General features: G+C 44.2%; 1 protein-coding gene across 1 annotated transcript in view; it reads right to left on the bottom strand.

The window, feature by feature from the left end:
* LOC126161864 (dipeptidyl peptidase 1-like) overlaps positions 1-21,751 on the bottom strand; it is an 84,399-nt gene that overhangs the window by 43,008 nt on the left and 19,640 nt on the right. The window contains exons 5-7 of the mRNA XM_049917984.1: positions 12,020-12,162; positions 8,458-8,583; positions 2,088-2,274 (exon numbers count right to left, since the gene is read on the bottom strand). Of these exons, the coding sequence (XP_049773941.1) occupies positions 2,088-2,274; positions 8,458-8,583; positions 12,020-12,162 (456 nt within the window). The remainder of the gene's footprint in view (positions 1-2,087; positions 2,275-8,457; positions 8,584-12,019; positions 12,163-21,751) is intronic.

Genomic DNA, 21,751 nt, shown 5'->3' with positions numbered 1-21,751 from the left:
GAAGAAATCAAAACTTTAAGACTTGCCAATGACATTGTTATTTTGTCAGGGACGACCAAGGGTTTGGAAGATTACTTGAATGGAATAGATATTGTCTTGATAAGGGGTTATATACTAATGTAACAAAAGTCATGGGATTGCGACATGCACATATACAGATGGCGGTAGTATTGCGTACACAAGCTATAATAGGGCAGCGCAGCTCTCATTTGTACTCAGGTGATTCAGGTGGAAAGGCTTCCAACGTGATTATGACCGCACGACGAGAATTAACGGACTGTGAAAGCAGAATGGTAGTTGGAGCTAGATGCATGGGATATTCCATTTCGAAAATCGTTAGGAACTTCAATATTCTGAGATTCGGAGTGACAAGAGTGTGCCGAGAATATAAAATTTTAGGCATTACCTCTCACGACGGACAACACACTGAGTGAAATACCCGCAAAAATCAATGTGGGACGTACGAAGAACGTATCCGTTAGGATACTGTGGCGAAATTTGGCGTTAGTGGCCTATGTCAGCAGACAACGAATGAGAATTATTTTGCTAACAGCAGGACATTCCCTGCAGCGCATCTCATTGGCTCGTGACCATATCAGTTGGACCCCAGATGACTGGAAAACCGTGACCTGGTCAGGTGAGTCGCGATTTCAGCTGATAAGAGGTGATGGAGGGTTCGAGTGTGGCGCAGACCCCACGAAGCCTTGGAGCCAAGATGTCAGTAAGGTACTGTGCAAGCTGGCGGTGGCTCCATAGTGATATGGGCTGTGTTTACATGGAATGCGGGTCCTCCGGTCTAACTGAAACGATCGTCGACTCGGCTACTTATAGACCATTTGCAGCCATTTATGGACTTCTCCCAAACAATGATGGAAGTTTTATGAATGACAATGAGCCTTGTCATTGCGCCATAATTGTTCGCGATTGCTTTGAACTTTTATGGGACACAATCGAGCAGTCAGTTCGTGTACAAAATCATCCACCGACTACACCTTCGCAATTTTGGACGGCTATAAACACAGCATGGCTCAATACCTCCGCAGGGGTCTTCTAATGGCCGGCCGGAGTGGCCGGCTGTTCTAGGCGCTACATTCTGGAACCGAGTGACCGCTACGGTCGCAGGTTCGAATCCTGCCTCGGGCATGGATGTGTGTGATGTCCTTAGGTTAGTTAGGTTTAATTAGTTCTAAGTTCTAGGCGACTGATGACCTCAGAAGTTAAGACGCAAAGTGCTCATAGCCATTTGAATCATTTTTTTTTTTTTGGTCTTCTAATGACTTGCTGAGTCCACGTCACGCCGGGCAAGAGAGGTTTGGGGGGGGGGGGGGGGTATGCCATGACTTTTGCCACCTGAGCGTATGGTAAATATCAACAAAAGTGAAACAAAGGTGATGGGGCGTAGTCGAATTAAATCATATGAAAGCGAGGTAATTAGTCTAGGAGATGAGACACTGAACTCAGTGGATGAGATTCACTAATTGGACAGCAACATTACTCACAATGGTGGTGGTATATGGTTATAATATAAAGACTTGCAATAGCAAGGAAAGCTTTTCTGAAAAAGATGAATATGTTAACATCGAATATAAATATAATGTTAGGAAATTGTTTCTGAAAGTATTTGTATACCGTGTTGCCTTATATGGAAATGGAATATACGGACAAGAACAACATAGCTTTTGAACTGTGGTGTTACACAAGAACGGTGAAGGAAAGATGGCTAGCTAATGTAAAGGTATCGACTGGAGAGGAAACATGACGATGCACCAAGGACTCGTTAATTTCGTAACGGAGGTGTGAGGGCAAAAATTGTAGAGGGAGTAAGAGGCTAGACCACAATAAGCGGGTTCAGATGAATGTAGGCCGCAGTAGTTAAAGAGAGGAAGAGGCTGGTGCAGGACACACTTGCATGAAGAGCTGCACCGAACCAGTCTTTGCACTGACTACCACAACAACAACGAGAACATGATTCCTTTGCTATTTCTTCATGGTGAAATTTGGATTACATTTTTTATTTCTTTGTAAACTCCGAAAAGTCAGAAGGTATTTGTAGCTTGTTTCAGATTGAAATATTGTCATTCACCTACCTTGCCGTAACGTCCTGCTATTAAGTAGCCGAATCCACCTGAGCAACCCTGGGCCAACTGTGAGCAGCTGACCGCGTCCTGCGTGGAGAAGACCGTCTGGACGGTGTTGTTGGTCTGTATACGGAGTCGAGCCTCGATCATGCCAGCCGATGCGAAGGCGTAGCAACTGCCACAACTTGCCTGGTCCCTGAGAAACGCAACGTGTACCTCACTTAGGCCAGCTGGCGTATGACATGGCAGCAGTATGCTATTTGGTTGTAGGTAGAAACCTTCCTGAGAAAGAATGTTGTAGCTATTTATGTAGAATAATAACTGGGATACATAGTGCACGAATAACGATTTAGGAATCAAATTTTAGACTACAAAGAATGTTCTTGAATGGACCTGGGCTCACGCCATATCCTACAGCATGATGAAATGAGTGTATGACGAAATGAAATGTAGAAAAGCACGACAGAAGGAGACAAAGTGAACAACGGCCTGAGCAAAAGAGTCGAGAATAGTTAAGTTGAAGAAGAGTGAAATATAAGAAGGAAATAAATAAGCCCGCATCTCGTGGTCGTGCGGTAGCGTTCTCGCTTCCCACGCCCGGATTCCCGGGTTCGATTCCCGGCGGGGTCAGGGATTTTCTCTGCCTCGTGATGGCTGGGTGTTGTGTGCTGTCTTTAGGTTAGTTAGGTTTAAGTAGTTCTAAGTTCTAGGGGACTGATGACCATAGATATTAAGTCCCATAGTGCTCAGAGCCATTTGAACTATTTTTTTTTTTGAAATAAATAATTAGGACAGCAAGATACGTTAGGTACAGCGAAAGCAGAAGAAGACACTAATGTGTTGCTTAAGGCTTTCCCGGGAAGAAAACCACAGGTGACTTAGTAAATATTTGAGCTTGTGGATGGAAGAAGAAAGTATAAGAATCTAAAGAACGAGGAATGCAGCCGCATGTGTTGATTACGAATGAAATTAAAATGAAATGCAAACCGGATAACATATAAAGAGAAAAACATGTAAAGATATTGAGAAACGTATGAAAAATCGAAGCAACACACGGGAAGATTAAACGTGAAAATGATAAGTAAAATTTATATGTATTAACCTACGTGACGCAATGGACAACAACTCTCAAATGTAGAAGAAAGAACAGACAAATGGCAGGAGTATATCAAAGACCTGTACGACGGGCAGAAACTGCCTCAAAGTTTGATAGAAGACGAGGAGGTAGTCATTAGGGAAGAAATTGGTGATCCGGTAATCTGACAGGGCACCGAGTGTTCTGACAAGTCAACAGGAGTCGATGATAAACCTTTAGAACTATTGAAATCTGCGGGCGATGTAGGAACCAAAGAGGCTATTTCAGTGAATAGCACAAATCAATCAAACGTGAGATTGACAGTCAGAAATCCGGATAAACATTGCTACAGTAGCAAATAAGGCAAGTGCGGATAAACGCGAAAGCGTCAGACGCTTAGCATGGCAAATATCACGTTTATGAACTGCTGGCCAGAATAAGTTAGGGAGGCTGATTTAGGGTTTAATATCCGGTCAACAAAGAGGTATTAGAGACAGAGCACAGGCTCGGATTGAAGAAGGAATCGACCGTGTTCTTTGAAAAGAACCATCCAAGTCTTTATCTTAGTCCATCAACAAAGGAGGTGGCTTACAAAACACTCGTTCGACCTATACTTGAGTATTGCTCATCAGTGTGGGATCCATACCAGATCGGGTTGACGGAGGAGATGGAGAAGATCCAAAGAAGAGCGGCGCGTTTCGTTACAGGGTTATTTGGTAAGCGTGATAGCGTTACGGAGATGTTTAGCAAACTCAAGTGGCAGACTCTGCAAGAGAGGAGGCGCTCTGCATCGCGGTGTAGCTTGCTGTCCAGGTTTCGAGAGGGTGCGTTTCTGGATGAGGTACCGAATATATTGCTTCCCCCTACTTATACCTCCCGAAGAGATCACGAATGTAAAATTAGAGAGATTCGAGCGCGCACGGAGGCTTTCCGGCAGTCGTTCTTCCCGCGAACCATACGTGACTGGAACAGGAAAGGGAGGTAATGAGAGTGGCACGTAAAGTGCCCTCCGCCACACACCGTTTGGTGGCTTGCGGAGTATAACTGTAGATGTAGATGTAGATGTTAAGCGGCTTAGGGAAATTACGGGTAACCCAAATCTCGATGGCCAGACGGGGAGTTTAACAGTCGACCTCCCGAATGTGAGTCCAGTGTGGTAACCACTGTGCCTTCTATTTCGGTAGGTGGCACAATAATATTCAGAAGAATAAAAAGAAAAATGGATGGCGTATTGCGCAAAAATTAGAGTTTTGGAAGGAAATTTGTAGCAGAGAATGTAATTGTATATTTAAGAGAAATCAAGATACCAGGTGGTTTATAACTGAAGTGCAGGTACTCACGGAGGTCCAGTGTCGGATATAATAATCGTATGACAGCGAAACTTAGTAGATAATCTAATGCGTTAATACAGAACAGATTTACGCTGGAAAAAAATTAGTTCGAATTTTGGTCATTACGTACAAATCTAGCGCTGTGCACTGTTCGCATGACGATAAGACATTCACGCTGTCATTCGACAAACCCTAACGTGAGTGGACTGTATGACTACTGAGAAGGGAGACAGTATGCTGCTAGTGAAACTGTTCTATGTGAACGGCAGTAATTGCAGTGCTGCTTTGAGAGAGTGTCGTCAACTGAGAGGTCCGAGGAGAGGCCCGATGCCTTTAAGTGGTTTAAAGAAGATATAATGAAATTAGAAAACATGAGTGAGCTTGGCGTGGCACCTGGAAGAGGAAGGCGTCCTGTCTCGCTGGAAGTTATTGACGAGGTTACTCGTACTGTAACTGACCATGCAGCACGTCCCCCAGGCAGTGCTAGTGCTCGTGCAGTGTCACGAGAATTATGCATCCCGTGGTCTATCATGCCATAGGCAAAATGAAGAATAGATTCCAACCAAAAACAATGGCCTGTTCCAGTAAAGATGGAAAATGATAAGAGAGGAAGAACAGATAGCGAGAAGATGGGCAGAGTATTTCAAAGATACACTAAGCACCAGCCTAGAAGATGAAGAGACAGCCGCACAGGAGGGAAGAGTGGAGCTGGAAGTAGACAATGAAACCAATGAGGCAAGAAAGCCAACACTACAAGAGGTCTCCCAGGTCGTGCACAAGTCAAAAAACAATCGAGCCGCTGGGGAAGACAGCATAATTGCTGAATTAATAAAAACTGGTGGTGAGGCTGTAATAAAGGAACTGCACACATTAATATCAGATATATGGGAAACAGAAACTATGCCAGATAATTGGAAAATTGGAATAATAGTCCCCATTTATAAGAAAGGGGACAGAACAGCATGTGAGAACTATAGAGGTGTAACACTCCTAAGTACAGCTTATAACCCACTCCTAAGTACAACTTATAAGATCTTCACAAGTATATTAAACGAAAGGATACAGAAGTGTGCAGAAGGCATTCTAGGGGAATATCAGTGTTGCTTTCGACCAGGCAGACGAACAACTGATCAAATATTTGTGATAAGACAAATGATGGAAAAGTTCTATGAATATGATATAGATCTGCATTTCCCATTCATCGATTTCAAACAAGCCTTTGACAGCATAAATCGGCAAGAACTATACAGAGTACTGAAAGAAGTTGGTATATGTGCGAAATTAATAAGACTAATCGGAATGACAATGACAGAGACAAGAGCAAAAGTAAAGGTCCTTAACAGAACAAGTGAAAGCTGTGACTTTAATAAAAGTGTGAAGTAAGGGGATAGTCTCTCCACTGTCCTATTCAATATAGCCCTGCATAGTGTAGTAAATAAAATCAACAAAAGAGACACCATATTTATGAATACTAGCCAGATATGTGCATACGCTGATGACATTGCTATAGTAGGCAAAAATACCAATACACTCCTAGAAACATACCGGGCAATGGAAACAGAAGCCTTAAAAATTGGCCTCATAGTAAATGAAAACAAAACAAAGTATATGGTAATGTCACAATCTGAGGCCAGAAGAACCCCTAAAAACCTAAACATCAATGGGAAATGCTTCAATGGAGTGTCCTCTTTTAACTACTTGGGAGCCCTAATAACAAATGATAACAGTATTGGAAAGGCTAAAGGGGAAAGAATACAAGCAGGAAAGCTGCAAATATGCAGCTTTTCAAAAATAGCCTTGTTACAAGAAAAACTAAACTGCTAATATATAATTCTCTAGTCCGCCCAGTTATCACATACGGCTCAGAGGTATGGACGTTGACAGAACACGATAAAAATGCACTAAGAAGCATTGAGCGGATAACACTACGCAAAATCTATGGGCCAATAAGGGAGGAAGAAGGCTGGAGAATAGGCTACAATGCCGAATTACAAGAGTTAATACAAGGCAGGGACATAGTAAAATTTGTGAAATCACAGCGAATACGATGGCTAGGACACTTGGAGAGAATGGCAGAGAATAGAATTCCAAAGAAAATGATGAAAGGTATGATCCATTCAGTTAGGCGAAAAGGGAGACCCAGAAGAAGATGGATCGACGAGGTAATAATGGATATCACCAAAATGCGAGTCCGGGGGTGGAAAAGAGCAGAGAAGTGTGGAGGTAGACTGTTGAAGAAGCCAAGGTTCACCAAGGGCTGTAGCGCTACTGAAGAAGAAGAATGGTCAACAGTACGGAAAGTTTTGCAGTCTATTTTACACTGGCACCTGTACAAGATCCAGACGGTGTAATAACTGAAAGCTCATGATCCTCAACAACGTTCTGAATTTTCTCTGGTTCTTGGCACCGATCGAAGTTGATGTCATATGACTGGGCAATATTCTGTGGAGTGGCGAAGCACATTTTACACTACAGGGTGAAGTGAACACACAGAACTGCCGAATTTGGGGTACTGCTTCGTCGCGCGTTGTGCACTGGGAGCCACTGCACACACCCTATGGGACTGTGTGGGGTGGACTCATAAGCGCCTTTATTCTAGGTCCGTTCTTCTCTGAAGAGAATACACCAAGAGGTGCACCGTGACCATTGCACATATCGAGACTTTGTACAGCACGTGATTCCTGCTGTGGAAGAGGGCAACTGTGTGGAAACCACTGTTTTCACGCAAGACGGGGTAACACCCAGTAAAAGATCTACCTAAGCAACATTCCACAAATGTGTTATCTCCAGAGGTTTTTCCAGATGCGTGGCCTGCAAGATCACCTCATCTGAATCGTTGTGTGTGTGTGTGTGTGTGTGTGTGTGTGTGTGTGTGTGTGAATTCCTAAGGGGCCAAACTGCCGAGGTCATCGGTCTCTAGACTTACACACTACTTAAACTAACTTATGATAAGAACAACACAAACACCCATGCCCGAGGGAGGACTCGAGTCTCCGGCGGAAGCGACCCCACAGTCCGTGACGCGGCGCTTCAAACAGCGCGGCCACTCCGCATGGCGAATAGTTGTGACTTTTGGCTCTCGTGATATCGAAAAGAACGTGTTTACCGTGGATACGCTCAGTTTCTACCTGATTGGAAGGCCAGTACTCAGGATTACATTGCTCAGATTCCACCGGAACTGCTTCGAGCAACTGTTGATCATATTGTTTAAAGGATGCAACATCTCGTCGATGTCTCCTGTGCTCATATTGAACAAACTGTGTAAGTAGCGGTTCGTATTAAAGTCAACGTTATGTCTATCTCACTTGTTTACCTTTTCTGCCCGCGACCCGTTCCTAATCCATTACATGTAGAAACGTTTCTCTAGTTCCTTTCATTCGCTGCACCAGACTTGCAGCTGATGGCGAAAACTGGAACTACTTTTTCCGATGTAAATCGGTTCCGCATTAACGCATTAGAATATCCACCAAGTTTCGCTGCCATACGACATTTGCAGCCCACACTGGACCTCCGTGAGTAGCTATACTTTAATTATAACCTTTGCGTCATTTATGGACCCAGAGAAAGCATTCGACGATGTGAACCACAATAAGCTGTTCAAAATCCTTTGAAGACTGGGGCTAAAGTATAAAGGTAGAGGAATAATCTACGATATTCATAAAAGCCCAGTGAGAGTAAAAAAAACTGGAAGGCCGAGGAAGAGAAACTTTTTTAAAGAAGGATGTAAGGAAAGGTTTCAGGTTATCGCCAGTGTTATTCAACTTGTATATCGAAGAAGTAGTAGAGGAAGAGAAAGAAATTAACGGAGAAGAAATGAAAGTTCTAAGAGAACTAGGTACCAGTGCTAAGGTTCGGAGACGGGGTAGCTGACTACGTCTGATCTAAGGAACACTTAGAAGACCAGTTGAAAGAGGTGGGCAGCCTATTTAGCGTGCATAATAACTACCTGCCTGGTTGTGACACACGAACTCACCTTACTGGAGACACGTAGTTGACGCCATCGACGTCCCTCCAGTCCCAGTGCTTGGGCAGGTAGGAGGCGCGCCGCCGCTGCTCCGCCGTCACTGGGGCAGGCTCCGGCCAGTGGCGTGCTGAGGGGCTGTGCACGAAAACGGAAGCACGTCTCACAAACTGATTCTGGTGGCAGGGAGACAAGACTGGAGAGGAATTTTCGTCTCTTAATTTATTGTTGACGTACACGACATTATGGGTATGTTTGTGTTACCAAGTTTGTTGGGGATATAATGGTAAAGTATGCAGTGTTATTCAAGTACGTCATAACAAAATCGCTTGCGGATTTGTGAACGCAATGATATGTGTGATTTGGATAGGTGATACTGTGATTACTCGAGTAAATAAAATTACATTTCATAGACTGCAGCTGGCCACATGGTTTTAAAAATCAAAACCAATAAAATAATATAAGGAAAAGGAACTTGGTACATCTCGGTCTGTTATAGGAATAAGTTAATCTAATAATTACGAGTACACATTACTACATTCCATTTACAACCAGGTAAACAGATTCCAGAAAGTTATTAATACACTCTAAGACAGAGAAAACAACACCGCACCATGAAGAAATTATCTGACTCGGAAGGAAATCGGCAAATGAGACGTCCAAGTATATACAAACAAATGATTACAGCTGCAGAAAAATTGGATGATTTATTCAAGAGAAACGGCTTAAAAATTGAGGAAGTCAATAACATGGTTACCCACCTCCAGCCCTCATGCAACCAGTTATTCGGCTGAATACTAATTGATAGAGTTGTTGGATGCCTCTTGAGGGAAATCGTGCCAAATTATGTCCAACTGCCACATTAGATCGTCAAAATTGCGAGCTGGATGGAGGGCTCCGCCCATAATGCTCCAAACGTTCTCACCTGGGGAGAGATACGGCGACCTTGCTGGCCAAGATAGGGTTTGAAAAACACGAAGACAAGCGGTAGAAACTCTTGATGTGTGCAGGCAGGGACACTCTTGCTGAAATTTAAGCTGAGGACTGTTTTCCATGACCTCTGTGCTATAAAGATTGCACAGGCGATAACGAAATGGATCTTGCTATGAAATGGAATGGCATCCGAGACCATGAACTCCTGGTTGTTGGGCTGTATGGTGGGCGACTGACAGGTTGGTTTCCCACCCTCCATACACGTCTTCGACTCCAATCTCATTGACGGGAGTAGTATTGTCTTCAGTGATTAGTCCCGCTTCGAACTGTGCACCGATGACCAGCAAATACGTGTCTGCAGACGACCTGGAGAGCAGCGGGATATCAACCTGACTGTTGTCGACCATACGGCTCGACAACCAGGAGTGACGGGCTCAGGCCCCATTTATTTTCATAGCAAGGTTCCTTTGATTGTCATCCGTGGCACCCTTACAGCACAGCGGTGCGTCGACGATATTCTATGCCCGTTTTCTTGCCATTCATGGAAAACAGTTCTCAGCTTACATTTCAGAAAGATAATCCTTGCCTGCACACGTCGTGAGTTTCTGCCGCTTGTCTCCGTGTTTGTCAAACCCTGCCTTGGCCAGAAAGGTCGCCGGATCTCTTCCCAGATGAGAATGTATGGAGCATTATGGGTGGGGCCCTCCATCGAGCTCGGAATTTTGACTATCTAATGCGGCCGTTGGACAGAATTTGGCACGATATCTCTCAGGAGGACATCCAGTTGTTATGACCTGATGAAACTACAGTCGTCCGGTCATAACTGCGGGTTCTTTGATTGCACTGGGAGATGGATGATCAGAACTACATCATCTGAAATAATTATTAATTCATTTTGTTACAAGAATGTTAAAAAGATTGACTTAATATAATCATTGACACGAATGTATTGAATATTTACAACAACCTTTGAACAACAAAACATCACTTTATGAGCACAGTTACAAACTCTTCTCTTGAAGTACAAGTTCAACAGTTACGAAAGTACAGTTCCACCTGAGACTTGAGTAAGACTGGCATCCTAACTAGAGGTCACGAAATGGGTCAGAGTGAGCCTATGGTCGATTCTATACTGACCTCTGTGCGATGGCGCTGCAGTGCTGGGAGTGTGGACTTCTCTTCAGGAGTGCCTCCAATTCGACGTTGTGGGTTGCAGCGAGCAATCACTAATGTCTGCAGTGTGACACCACGATCTTTGGACGATACCACACCAACATATCAATCAATCAGTGACAAGCCAAATAACTGCTTGCATAAGAGCCATAGGTGGTCTAACGTGTTATATTTCTGTTGAATTAATCATCCAAGTTTTCTGTAACTGTATCATTTGCTTGATGAATTCTTCTCGGGTTATCAGCCGAGTGGTGGCCTCGTCTTGTCGCAACGTTTCGATGAGTTTCGTACCCATCATCTTCGCCCGAAGATGGGTACGAAACTCATCGAAACGTCGCGACAAGACGACGCCACCACTCGGCTGATAACCCGAGAAGAATTCATCAGTGGAATACGCCGAGAAACACTGAAATCGCATGTAGTCACTTACTTGTCTGCAAACGTACGTACATCACGTCTATCGATTTCCGTTCCATTCAGATAATTCCTTCGTGGCGCGAGTTTTTTTTTTTTGTCTTAGTGTGTGTTTAATACGTTCCACCTAGGCCTCGAATTGTATTGTAACCAGCGTTGTAGCGCTGTAGCGCTGTAGCAGTCTGTCTGTGAACTGATAAAGCTGCTACTCAGTACATTTTCTCCAGATGTTTCCTTAGGATACTCAGTGGTTTTGAAACAATGTTTGATCTTACATTGTACAGTTTTGTTAATTTTGTCTCTTACACAAAAATATACCAACAAATAACTATATTTCTGGCTTTCATTCATTTTTGACAACACACACAACTACACACAAAATGAATGTAAAATTTACGTACTTCACTTTCCTACAGTATACCACCCTTACACCGTGTACAAGTCAAGGACCGCAGTCAAGAACACACGGAACACTTAGAGATGTAAACGTATCATGGATTCCGTGTTGGAATGTTGGCAATCGTTAGCAATCGACAACCCGACCCTGGTAAGCGTTGCCAAATGAACGTTACAGGCCCTGAATTACACCATACCCAGAAGGAGCTACTAATGACTGACAGTTACAGCGCGGAAGGTTGCAATGGAACGATTTGAACGAACGAGTACGTAACAGGCTTGTGAGTAATACCACGGCGTCACGGAGGTACGTGTACGTAATATCTTGTGGGAGAGAACTCTGTGGCTGATTATTTGTACGACGCGACACGAATGGCACTGCTTTGTATTGAATTATTGAAATTTTAACAAGGAGAACAGCACTGTGATTGAAACTGAACAGTTTTCTCGTTGCTATCCAAACACGTTGCTCATGGAGAAAACTCGCTTTCTGCGGTGAAATCCAATCTATGAAAAATTTAATAGGATCCATTGTGGAACGTGTTATTGTTTAGTAGGTACGACTCAGTAGCAGTGTTTTAATTGTCACGTTAAATATCGTCAAACCATACTCTACAAGAACTTCGGGAGTAGCGAACTAGCAGATTCCATACACTACCTTTGGGCTCCTCCCATGTTCATCAGGTCCTTGTATGACATGCCGTTGAACTGCTTGTACACCTTGGCTTTCCACAGATGCTGCGCCTGATTTATTTCTTTGATGAGCCGATTCTGGTCTGCAGCGGTCACCGTAAGTTCTTTCTGTTGGGAACAAAATGGCACAATTAATGACTGCCTAAGATACGTGAAATGGTGCGGCCAAAACTCGTAAGACGACCTTCAGTACACAGTACAAATAACAAAAGAGAAAAAATGCAGTTATTGGGTGATGATGTGTTAAAGAAGAGAAAAGATGAAGATAGGAAAGGCTGCCCCAGCGAGGCAGATGGGAGGGCAGCGAGATGGTACAGGAGCGACGAAGTATAGCTAAACCGATTACATGTTAAGTTATTAGTTTTAAAACTGTACAGGATTTTAGTCACCACAAAATTCTTTAACTAAAGAATTAAAATATCCTGCAAATAGCTGACGGAAAAAAATCACAACACCAAGAAGCAGTTATGCTACATAAATGAAAGTTGGTAGATGTATTCTTACATCTGAAAGATGATGTCTATAGAGATGGGCAAAGGCGTTCATCCTTGGGAACTAGTTCAATGGTGACCGCTCTTTCTTGGAAACCGTTCATTTTTACTCGTTCACCGTTCATTGTACTTGGTACATGGTTCTTATGAAAAACTGAAAATTAGTAGCATAGGTGAATGAAGATGGAAGGCGCCAAGAGGGGGCACTAGGCTCCCCCATGGAGTACAGAGTTTTTATTCATAACGGAATTCTCACACACTCGTAATTTTCGTGATTCTGCAAAACATCTCGTTTAGCCAACTGCATCGTTATGTGACTGATCGCAGTGAAATAATGTAAGCTGGCGCACGATGCATTTCGCATCGTCAGGTGTAATTTGTCTTAATACATGTTTTATTTCTTCTCCTGAACGAGCTGAAATGCATATTCCTGTCACGAAAAGGTTTAATGTTAGGGTATAAATTTCGTTAAGTTGAACGCGGAAAATATGTGCAAAATAATGGAAAATGAACAGTATAAACTTACCACGTAATCCGAGGAAATCATTTTTAACGTTTTAGTACCGGCAAACATTCTTTTCTCCGTCGTTTTAGTACATATCACTTCATTCAGGATGTACATTTGCACATGCATGTTTATAAACACTTCACAGATGTTTTTGTACGTGGTGTTGTCAAAGATGAATTTATTCGTAGTGCTAAAGATATAACTATTAAACAATTGATATATGCAAGAAATAACTTTCAATAGGTCTTTAAAATTACTGAAATAACTATGGCTTGCGAAATATGTTTGTTCATTTATCATAGATTGTATGTAAAATGAACAAACAGATGAATAACTATGGCTTGCGAAATATTTCAGTAATTTTAAAGACCTATTCTAAAGTTATTTCTTGCATATGTAAATTGTTTAATAGTTATAGCATTAGCACTACGAATAAATTCATTTTTGACAACACCATGTACAAAAACATCTGTGAAGTGTTTATAAACATGTGTGTGCAAATGTACTTCCTGAATGAAGTGACATGTACTAAAACGACGGAGAAAAGAATGTTTGCCGGTACTAAAACGTTAAAAATGATTCCTCGGATTATGTGGTAAGTTTATCCCTTTCATTTTCCACTATTTTGCACATGTTTTCCGCGTTCAAATTACGAAATTCATAACCTAACATAAAACCTTTTCGTGACAGAAATATGCATTTCACCTCATTCAGGAGAAGAAATAAAACATGTATGAAGACAAATTACACTTGACGATGGCCCCACAGGGTCCGAAATGCAACATGTCGTTAATAAAACACGAAAAAGTTGTGACTGAAGGCGTTGTTTAATTCATACCTCCAAACATGTAATAATTAGGCAGTGAAGAAATAACAAATAAGCTAATGCAAACAACTTCGAAACAATAGATGACGATTGGTAAGCGACAATGAGCAGTCGATTTTTCGTGCGCCACGCTGTACCACTGAAACAATATTGTAGGAGTTATTATATTCTTTTTACAAAATGTGACACAATACACTCGATTACGAAGCGCGGGCTTCATTCGGTTGTAGCTCGGTTTGCCTTCCATAACAATGAACATGCTCTTTTACCTTGGATCAAGAAAAGACGGAAAATGGCCACTCGTGTGTGCTGTACCGACGTCCTATGCATGTGTAATAACAAAAAACTCTTGCCTTTTCACAAGTATTTCTTCTGCTATTTATCGAAATAGTGAAGTAAGCTGCTACACCGTTTTGTTACCTGAAAAGATGTATGTAATAAATACCACGTAATTTTTATGTAATTTACGTAATTATAAAATACATTTTAATTACCGATCGTGGACGCTGAATAGAATACGGAAAGAACCAGTTCAGAGTTCAAAAAAGGTTTGAAACAGATCTAGAATGGGCGTGTGAAACGAACAACAACAACTCAATACTGAACTAACTATGAGCATTCGGCAGTGGAAATGAGACGAGTGGCCACGCGAAGAAGGACGATTCCGGCCGAGTGAGACCGAGACAGACGGGAACGGGACCGAAGCTGAACGAGACCGGTCGACGTGCCGTTCGGGAACGAGACCGACTGTTTCCCGTTCCCGGGAACTATAAGCAGAAAGCCGCGACCGAAGTGAACTATGAAAGACCATTCCTTAGAATTCGTTCCTCGCTCGTTCCGTTCATCTTGGTGAACCGTTCCTTTGGACCCGTTAGTTCGCGAACGACCCACCTCTAGATGTCTATTCAGATTTTGCGCCATTCCCATAAGACTGGCGCTAGAAGCACCACTATGAGGATGCAGATCAGGTTTGCTTCAAATACACGCTGCAACGGTCGTGAGCGTTAGTTACCTTTGAGATTGGACGTGGTGGGTTGATGTTAGTCAAGAATACCTTTAAGGCAACAAAGACGCCATTGTTAACACCTCACTGACGTAGAACAAAATCGCGTAATAGGGCTAAGAGAAGTTTCTGTGATACTAAAGAAAGACTTGGGAGGGATATAGCCAATGTACACTCCTGGAAATGGAAAAAAGAACACATTGACACCGGTGTGTCAGACCCACCATACTTGCTCCGGACACTGCGAGAGGGCTGTACAAGCAATGATCACACGCACGGCACAGCGGACACACCAGCAACCGCGGTGTTGGCCGTCGAATGGCGCTAGCTGCGCAGCATTTGTGCACCGCCGCCGTCAGTGTCAGCCAGTTTGCCGTGGCATACGGAGCTCCATCGCAGTCTTTAACACTGGTAGCATGCCGCGACAGCGTGGACGTGAACCGTATGTGCAGTTGACGGACTTTGAGCAAGGGCGTATAGTGGGCATGCGGGAGGCCGGGTGGACGTACCGCCGAATTGCTCAACACGTGGGGCGTGAGGTCTCCACAGTACATCGATGTTGTCGCCAGTGGTCGGCGGAAGGTGCACGTGCCCGTCGACCTGGGACCGGACCGCAGCGACGCACGGATGCACGCCAAGACCGTAGGATCCTACGCAGTGCCGTAGGGGACCGCACCGCCACTTCCCAGCAAATTAGGGACACTGTTGCTCCTGGGGTATCGGCGAGGACCATTCGCAACCGTCTCCATGAAGCTGGGCTACGGTCCCGCACACCGTTAGGCCATCTTCCGCTCACGCCCCAACATCGTGCAGCCCGCCTCCAGTGGTGTCGCGACAGGCGTGAATGGAGGGACGAATGGAGACGTGTCGTCTTCAGCGATGAGAGTCGCTTCTGCCTTGGTGCCAATGATGGTCGTACGCGTGTTTGGCGCCGTGCAGGTGAGCGCCACAATCAGGACTGCATACGACCGAGGCACACAGGGCCAACACCCGGCATCATGGTGTGGGGAGCGATCTCCTACACTGGCCGTACACCACTGGTGATCGTCGAGGGGACACTGAATAGTGCACGGTACATCCAAACCGTCATCGAACCCATCGTTCTACCATTCCTAGACCGGCAAGGGAACTTGATGTTCCAACAGGACAATGCACGTCCGCATGTATCCCGTGCCACCCAACGTGCTCTAGAAGGTGTAAGTCAACTACCCTGGCCAGCAAGATCTCCGGATCTGTCCCCCATTGAGCATGTTTGGGACTGGATGAAGCGTCGTCTCACGCGGTCTGCACGTCCAGCACGAACGCTGGTCCAACTGAGGCGCCAGGTGGAAATGGCATGGCAAGCCGTTCCACAGGACTACATCCAGCATCTCTACGATCGTCTCCATGGGAGAATAGCAGCCTGCATTGCTGCGAAAGGTGGATATACACTGTACTAGTGCTGACATTGTGCATGCTCTGTTGCCTGTGTCTATGTGCCTGTGGTTCTGACAGTGTGATCATGTGATGTATCTGACCCCAGGAATGTGTCAATAAAGTTTCCCCTTCCTGGGACAATGAATTCACGGTGTTCTTATTTCAATTTCCAGGAGTGTACATGATTATTGGCAGCGGTGGTCACCAGAATGTACGGTCGCAAGGACACCAATTTCCAGACGCCCACGTGGCACTCCCGGGAGGTAAGACCATCGTGTTCGGCGTTTGGCTCCGTCGCATCTTAACTGCATCTGCAGCAGCAGTTTGAGCAGTAGTTGGCACCATAGTGACACAACGAACTTTTACAAATTCGTTACTTCGAGGACAGCTGCGAGCCAGACGCCCTGTAGCGTGCATTCCGCTGACCCGAAACCACCGCCACTTGCGACTCCATTGGTATCAAGCGAGAGCTCATTGAAAGGCATGGTGAAAGTCTGTTGTATTTTCTTATGGAAGCTGATTCTGCATCGGTGCCAGTTACGGCCGTGTGTTGGTTAGCAGGGGATCAGTTGAGGGCCGGCAACCAACCTGTCTGCGTGCTAGACACACTGGGCCTACACATTGAGTTATGGTCTGAGGTGCGATTTCGTATGACAGCAAGAGCACTTTCGTGGTTATCCCAAGTACCCTGACTGCAAAACTGTACATCAGTCTGGTAATTCGACCTGCTGTGCTGCCATTCATGAACAGCATTCCAGGGGCTATTTTGTAACAGGATAATGCTCGCCCACATACCGCTGTTGTAACCCAACATGCTCTACAGTGTTGCTTTGGCCTGCTCGATCACCAGATCTGTCTCCAGTCGAGCACGTATGGGAGATCATCGGACGACAACTCCAGCATCATCCACGAACAGCATTAATCGTCCCTGCATCGACCGACCAAGTACATCAGGCATGGAACTGCAGCCCGCAAATTGGCCTCCAGCACTTGTACAGCACAGTGCAAGCACGTTTCCATGCTTGCATTCAACCTTCTGGCGGTTACACCGGTTATTAATGTACCAGCATTTACATTTTGAATGACTTATCTCGCGCATACATTAACCTGTGATCTTGCAATATTAATCATTTAAATATGACAAATGTTGATGGTGTAATGACAGCAACCAGCCACAAATTTACTTTGAGTTCCTTTATTCAAAGGAAACCGTTACCGGTTTCGAATCGTTGCGATTCATCATCAGACGGTGTACGTATGTACCAAAACATGTGGTGCGTGGTTGGAATGATCTCAGCGACAAATCTAAAGTGTACAGTGAGAACTATTACGTGTGCAACAACGAGGATGCAGTGGAAATGCATTTACATCGATTGGATGAACGTTATGGAAACAATCACTCGAAACCGACGTTTCACGACAATTAATCTATAAAAAACACAACAAATGTCAGAAAGAAAGCATGTAAACCGTCTGATGATGAATCGCAACGATTCGAAACCGGTAACGGTTTCCTTTGAATAAAGGAACTCAAAGTAAATTTGTGGCTGGTTGCTGTCATTACACCATCAACATTTGTCTTCAAAAACAGCCACGGTCTCCAACATGTCATCATATGACAAAATTGCATTTAAATATGTTTCGCAGACAAACGTATTCCCGAAATTTCGTTACTTTACATGAATTGTTTTTTCGGTATCGCCGCTTTTTCTGTCAGTGTATTACGCAGCACTTAAATATGTACAACTCTTAATATTTACAGACGCTCACAACAACAAAAAGAGTAGTAAATGTCGGAAATTGCCTAAGGCGGTTTCTAGCGTGCGCTCGTTCATGTGATTCGGAAATCAGTTACTAGATTGAGACATCGACAAGGTAACGTCATGTATTCCTGAGTGTGCTATCGTCCAGCTGAACAACTCTCTCCAACTTTATGAGAAATATAAACCGGCGTGTGTATTACACCTATATTGATTCTAACACTTTAGTTTGACTATATCATTATTAGTTTTCTTCTTCGGGTAATCATAGCAAATGTTAGCCATTACAGTATGTCAGTAAAGGGCCTTCCCTACTATTGCCCCTAGCGAAGAACACTCATTAGTGACATAAAAGCGGGACTGCTACGGTCACAGGTTCGAATCCTGCCTCGGGCATGGGTGTGTGTGATGTCCTTAGGTTAGTTAGGTTTAAGTAGTTCTAAGTTCTAGGGGACTTATGACCTAAGATGTTGAGTCCCATAGTGCTCAGAGCCATTTGAACCATTTGAAGTGACACAAAAGACGGAACCAGTTCTGTTTATTTTTGTTTCTGTACTTTAATTCATACTCGATAGCGATAAGGTGTTTCTGGTTATCTTTGGATGCATTCCGGTTGCTGTGAGCAACACTGAATTGGCGCCTACCCTACAAAGTAAGGAACTGTGTAATGGTCGACCCCAATCAACAAATCGTCGTTATCCAAGGCAATTTACCCACGGAGTTTTTTTTTTCCAAATCGAGGTACAGACGGTGGAGACTTGTCACAATCGCACGTGAAATGCCCCTCGACGACTTCGGAGATGGAATATGCCATGCGTCCTCCAGCCACGCACGATCCGGCTGCGATCGAACGCGCTGACGTCCCGCGCTCTGCGATCCTGTGCTCTCCCTTCATGATAGTCACCAGGAGGTCTGATGTCTTGGCAGTCACGTGACACGCAGAACTCTTGTATTTGTTGTGTCGGTACTGTCCGGCACATCAGCTATCTTTCACGTGTTCGTAACTACATATGTCAAATCAAACAATATGATTCCAGAGACCTTTTCAAGTCTCAAAGCATCTATGACGCATATCTGCAGACTGAAGCGACGAAAATTTGTACCAGGACTCGAACCCGGATCTGCTCACTATGCAGATGCGCTAACGACTACGCGACCATGGCACAGTGGCTTTGTACAGCTGGACGGATTACCCTGACATGCCTCCTTCCTCTATCCGAATTCCCATTCTCGTGGGCTCAGGACTGGATGGGAATTTTTATAGAGGAGGGAGGCACACGCGAGGCAATACTAACCCTATGACTTATCTTAGCAGATTGATTAAGGAAAGACAAACCTACATTTATAGCATTTGCAGATTTAAAACTTTTGACAATATTGACTGGAATACCCCTTTGAAATTCCGAAGATGGCAGGGATGATGATGATGATGATGTCCTCCTCGCCGTGTCCGGCGACAGCGACTCCGTCAGTCTTCTCTGTCCTTGTTGTGGTAGGCTCGGATGTGGCTCGCGAATCCGAATTTCGCTTTGAATATCCTGTTGCATGGAGCACAGTGAAGCTGACCAGCAGAGTTGTAAGTATACGTGTAGACAGGCTTGAGCTGAGATTTTCGGAACTCTCTTTTAGCATCCAGGTTCATTAGGCGCTTTTGCTCGAATTGTTCGATGCTCTTATGTACAGTTGATCGCCACTCCGATCGGCGCAATGCTAGCTCCTCCCAACGGTTGCTCGGGTGCCACAGGCTGCAAGGTGGCGTTTAATGGTGTCTTTGTATCGCAGGTGTTGACCACCTTTCCTCCTCTTCCCGCACGAGAGCTGCGAGTAGAACACCGCTTTAGGTAGCCTACTGTCATCCATGCGTACTATGTGACCACTCCATCTCAGTTGATGTTTCATCATTAAAGCTTCAATACCAGCCAGTTTCACGCGGCGCAAAATCTCCGTGTTTGGGACACGGTCTTCCCATTTGATGCGCAGAATTGATCTCAGACATCGAAGATAAAATTTATCTAGCTTCTTAATGTCAGCTTTGTAACAGCACCAGGTTTCCGAGGCATAGAGTAAGGTGGATAATACTACTGCTTTGTAGACTGCAATTTTTGTTTGTAGTTTGAGATAATGTGATTTCCATACTCGGTCATTAAGCTTACCGAAGGCTGAGGCTGCGCTGGCTATACGCGCTGCGATTTCCGTTGTCAGGCTGTTGTCACTTCTAATTTGGCTTCCCAGGTATTTGAACTTTGACACATTTTGCAAAGGTTTGTTATTTATCTCAATACTGGAGTCATCTGCATTAAGACCTCTAAGTGGCTGTTTGAGAACTTGCGTCTTAGTGATGCTAATGGCTAAGCCAAATCTTCTGCAGGAGGCATTTAGCAGATTTATGTAAGTCTGAAGAGTTACGCAAGAATTAGCCATCATGCATACATCATCCGCGTAGAGAATCTCTAAGATGGATAGTTTGGTTACGCGACTTTTTGTTCTGAGGCGAGAGATGTTGAAGACACTTTTGTCTGTCCTTGTGTCGAGACTAATTTGATTACAATAGGCTTTGGTCGCGTCTCTCATAACAACTGTGAAGTAAAGTGAGAAGAGTGTGGGAGCCAGAACACAGCCTTGTTTTACACCACATGTCACGGGAAACTGTTCTGAGAGCTTGTCCTCATGGCGGATTTTTGCCATCATGTTTTCATGAAACTGCCGAATCAAACTGACAATTTTGTCAGGGCACCCAGTTTTCTTTAGTATGATCCAGAGAGCTTCCCGTGGGACACGATCAAAATCTTTTTCCAGATCTACAAAGCACATGAACAAAGGCCGATGTTGCTCTAAGCTTTTCTCTTGCATTTGTTTGACAACAAATATGGCATCCACTGTGCCTCTGTTTGGGCGAAAGCCACACTGGGTCTCTGGTAGCAGTTTTTCTGCAAAGTGTGTTAACCGGGTGTTAATTATGTGGGCAAGGACTTTTCCCGCTGCTGAGAGAAGAGAAATGCCCCTGTGGGAGCTGCAGTCTGATATGTCACCCTTGCCTTTATAGATCTTGGAAATACAAGCATCTTTCCAGTCTTGTGGAATCATTTCATACTCCCAAATCCTTAAGATCAGAGCAAACAATGGTTTCTTGATGTTTGGCCCCCCATATTTATATCGCTCTGATGGCAAGTTATCTAATCCTGCTGTTTTGTCATTTTTCAGCTTAGACAGTGCTGAAATGAATTCATCGTAGGAAGGGGCATCCGCAAGTTGTTCCTCAACTGGCAGGTCTTCAAGTGTTTCTATGTATGGAATATCGGTTGTCTGATGGTCGGGATTAAGGACGTCATTAAAATGTTCCGCCCACCGAGACAGGATGTCACTCTGTTGCGTCAGCCGACAACTTTTATCTTTGTTATAGACTGGTGCTATCTTCCCAACTCTTGGACCAAAGATAGTTTTCAGGGACTCAAAGAATCTGCCCGTTTGGTGTGTGTCGGCATATAACTATATTTCATTTGCTTTATTTGCCCACCAACTGTCTTTGAGAGCACGTACCTTCACTTTCAGATTGTAATGCGCTGCTCTACGCTTGTTATCACCAGGGGTGCGAAGAGAGGTTCTGAAATCATTAAAATCATTAATTAGCTTTCTGATCTCTGGATCTGAGTCGTCAAACCAGTCCTGGTGCTTCTTCTGAGGCTTTCCCAAGAC

This window comes from Schistocerca cancellata, chromosome 1, assembly GCF_023864275.1.
Source record: "Schistocerca cancellata isolate TAMUIC-IGC-003103 chromosome 1, iqSchCanc2.1, whole genome shotgun sequence".
In the NCBI taxonomy this organism is placed as follows: Eukaryota; Metazoa; Arthropoda; class Insecta; order Orthoptera; family Acrididae; genus Schistocerca; species Schistocerca cancellata.
The sequence above is the reverse complement of the archived record's forward strand: the minus strand, read 5'-3'. Positions and strand labels throughout refer to the sequence as shown.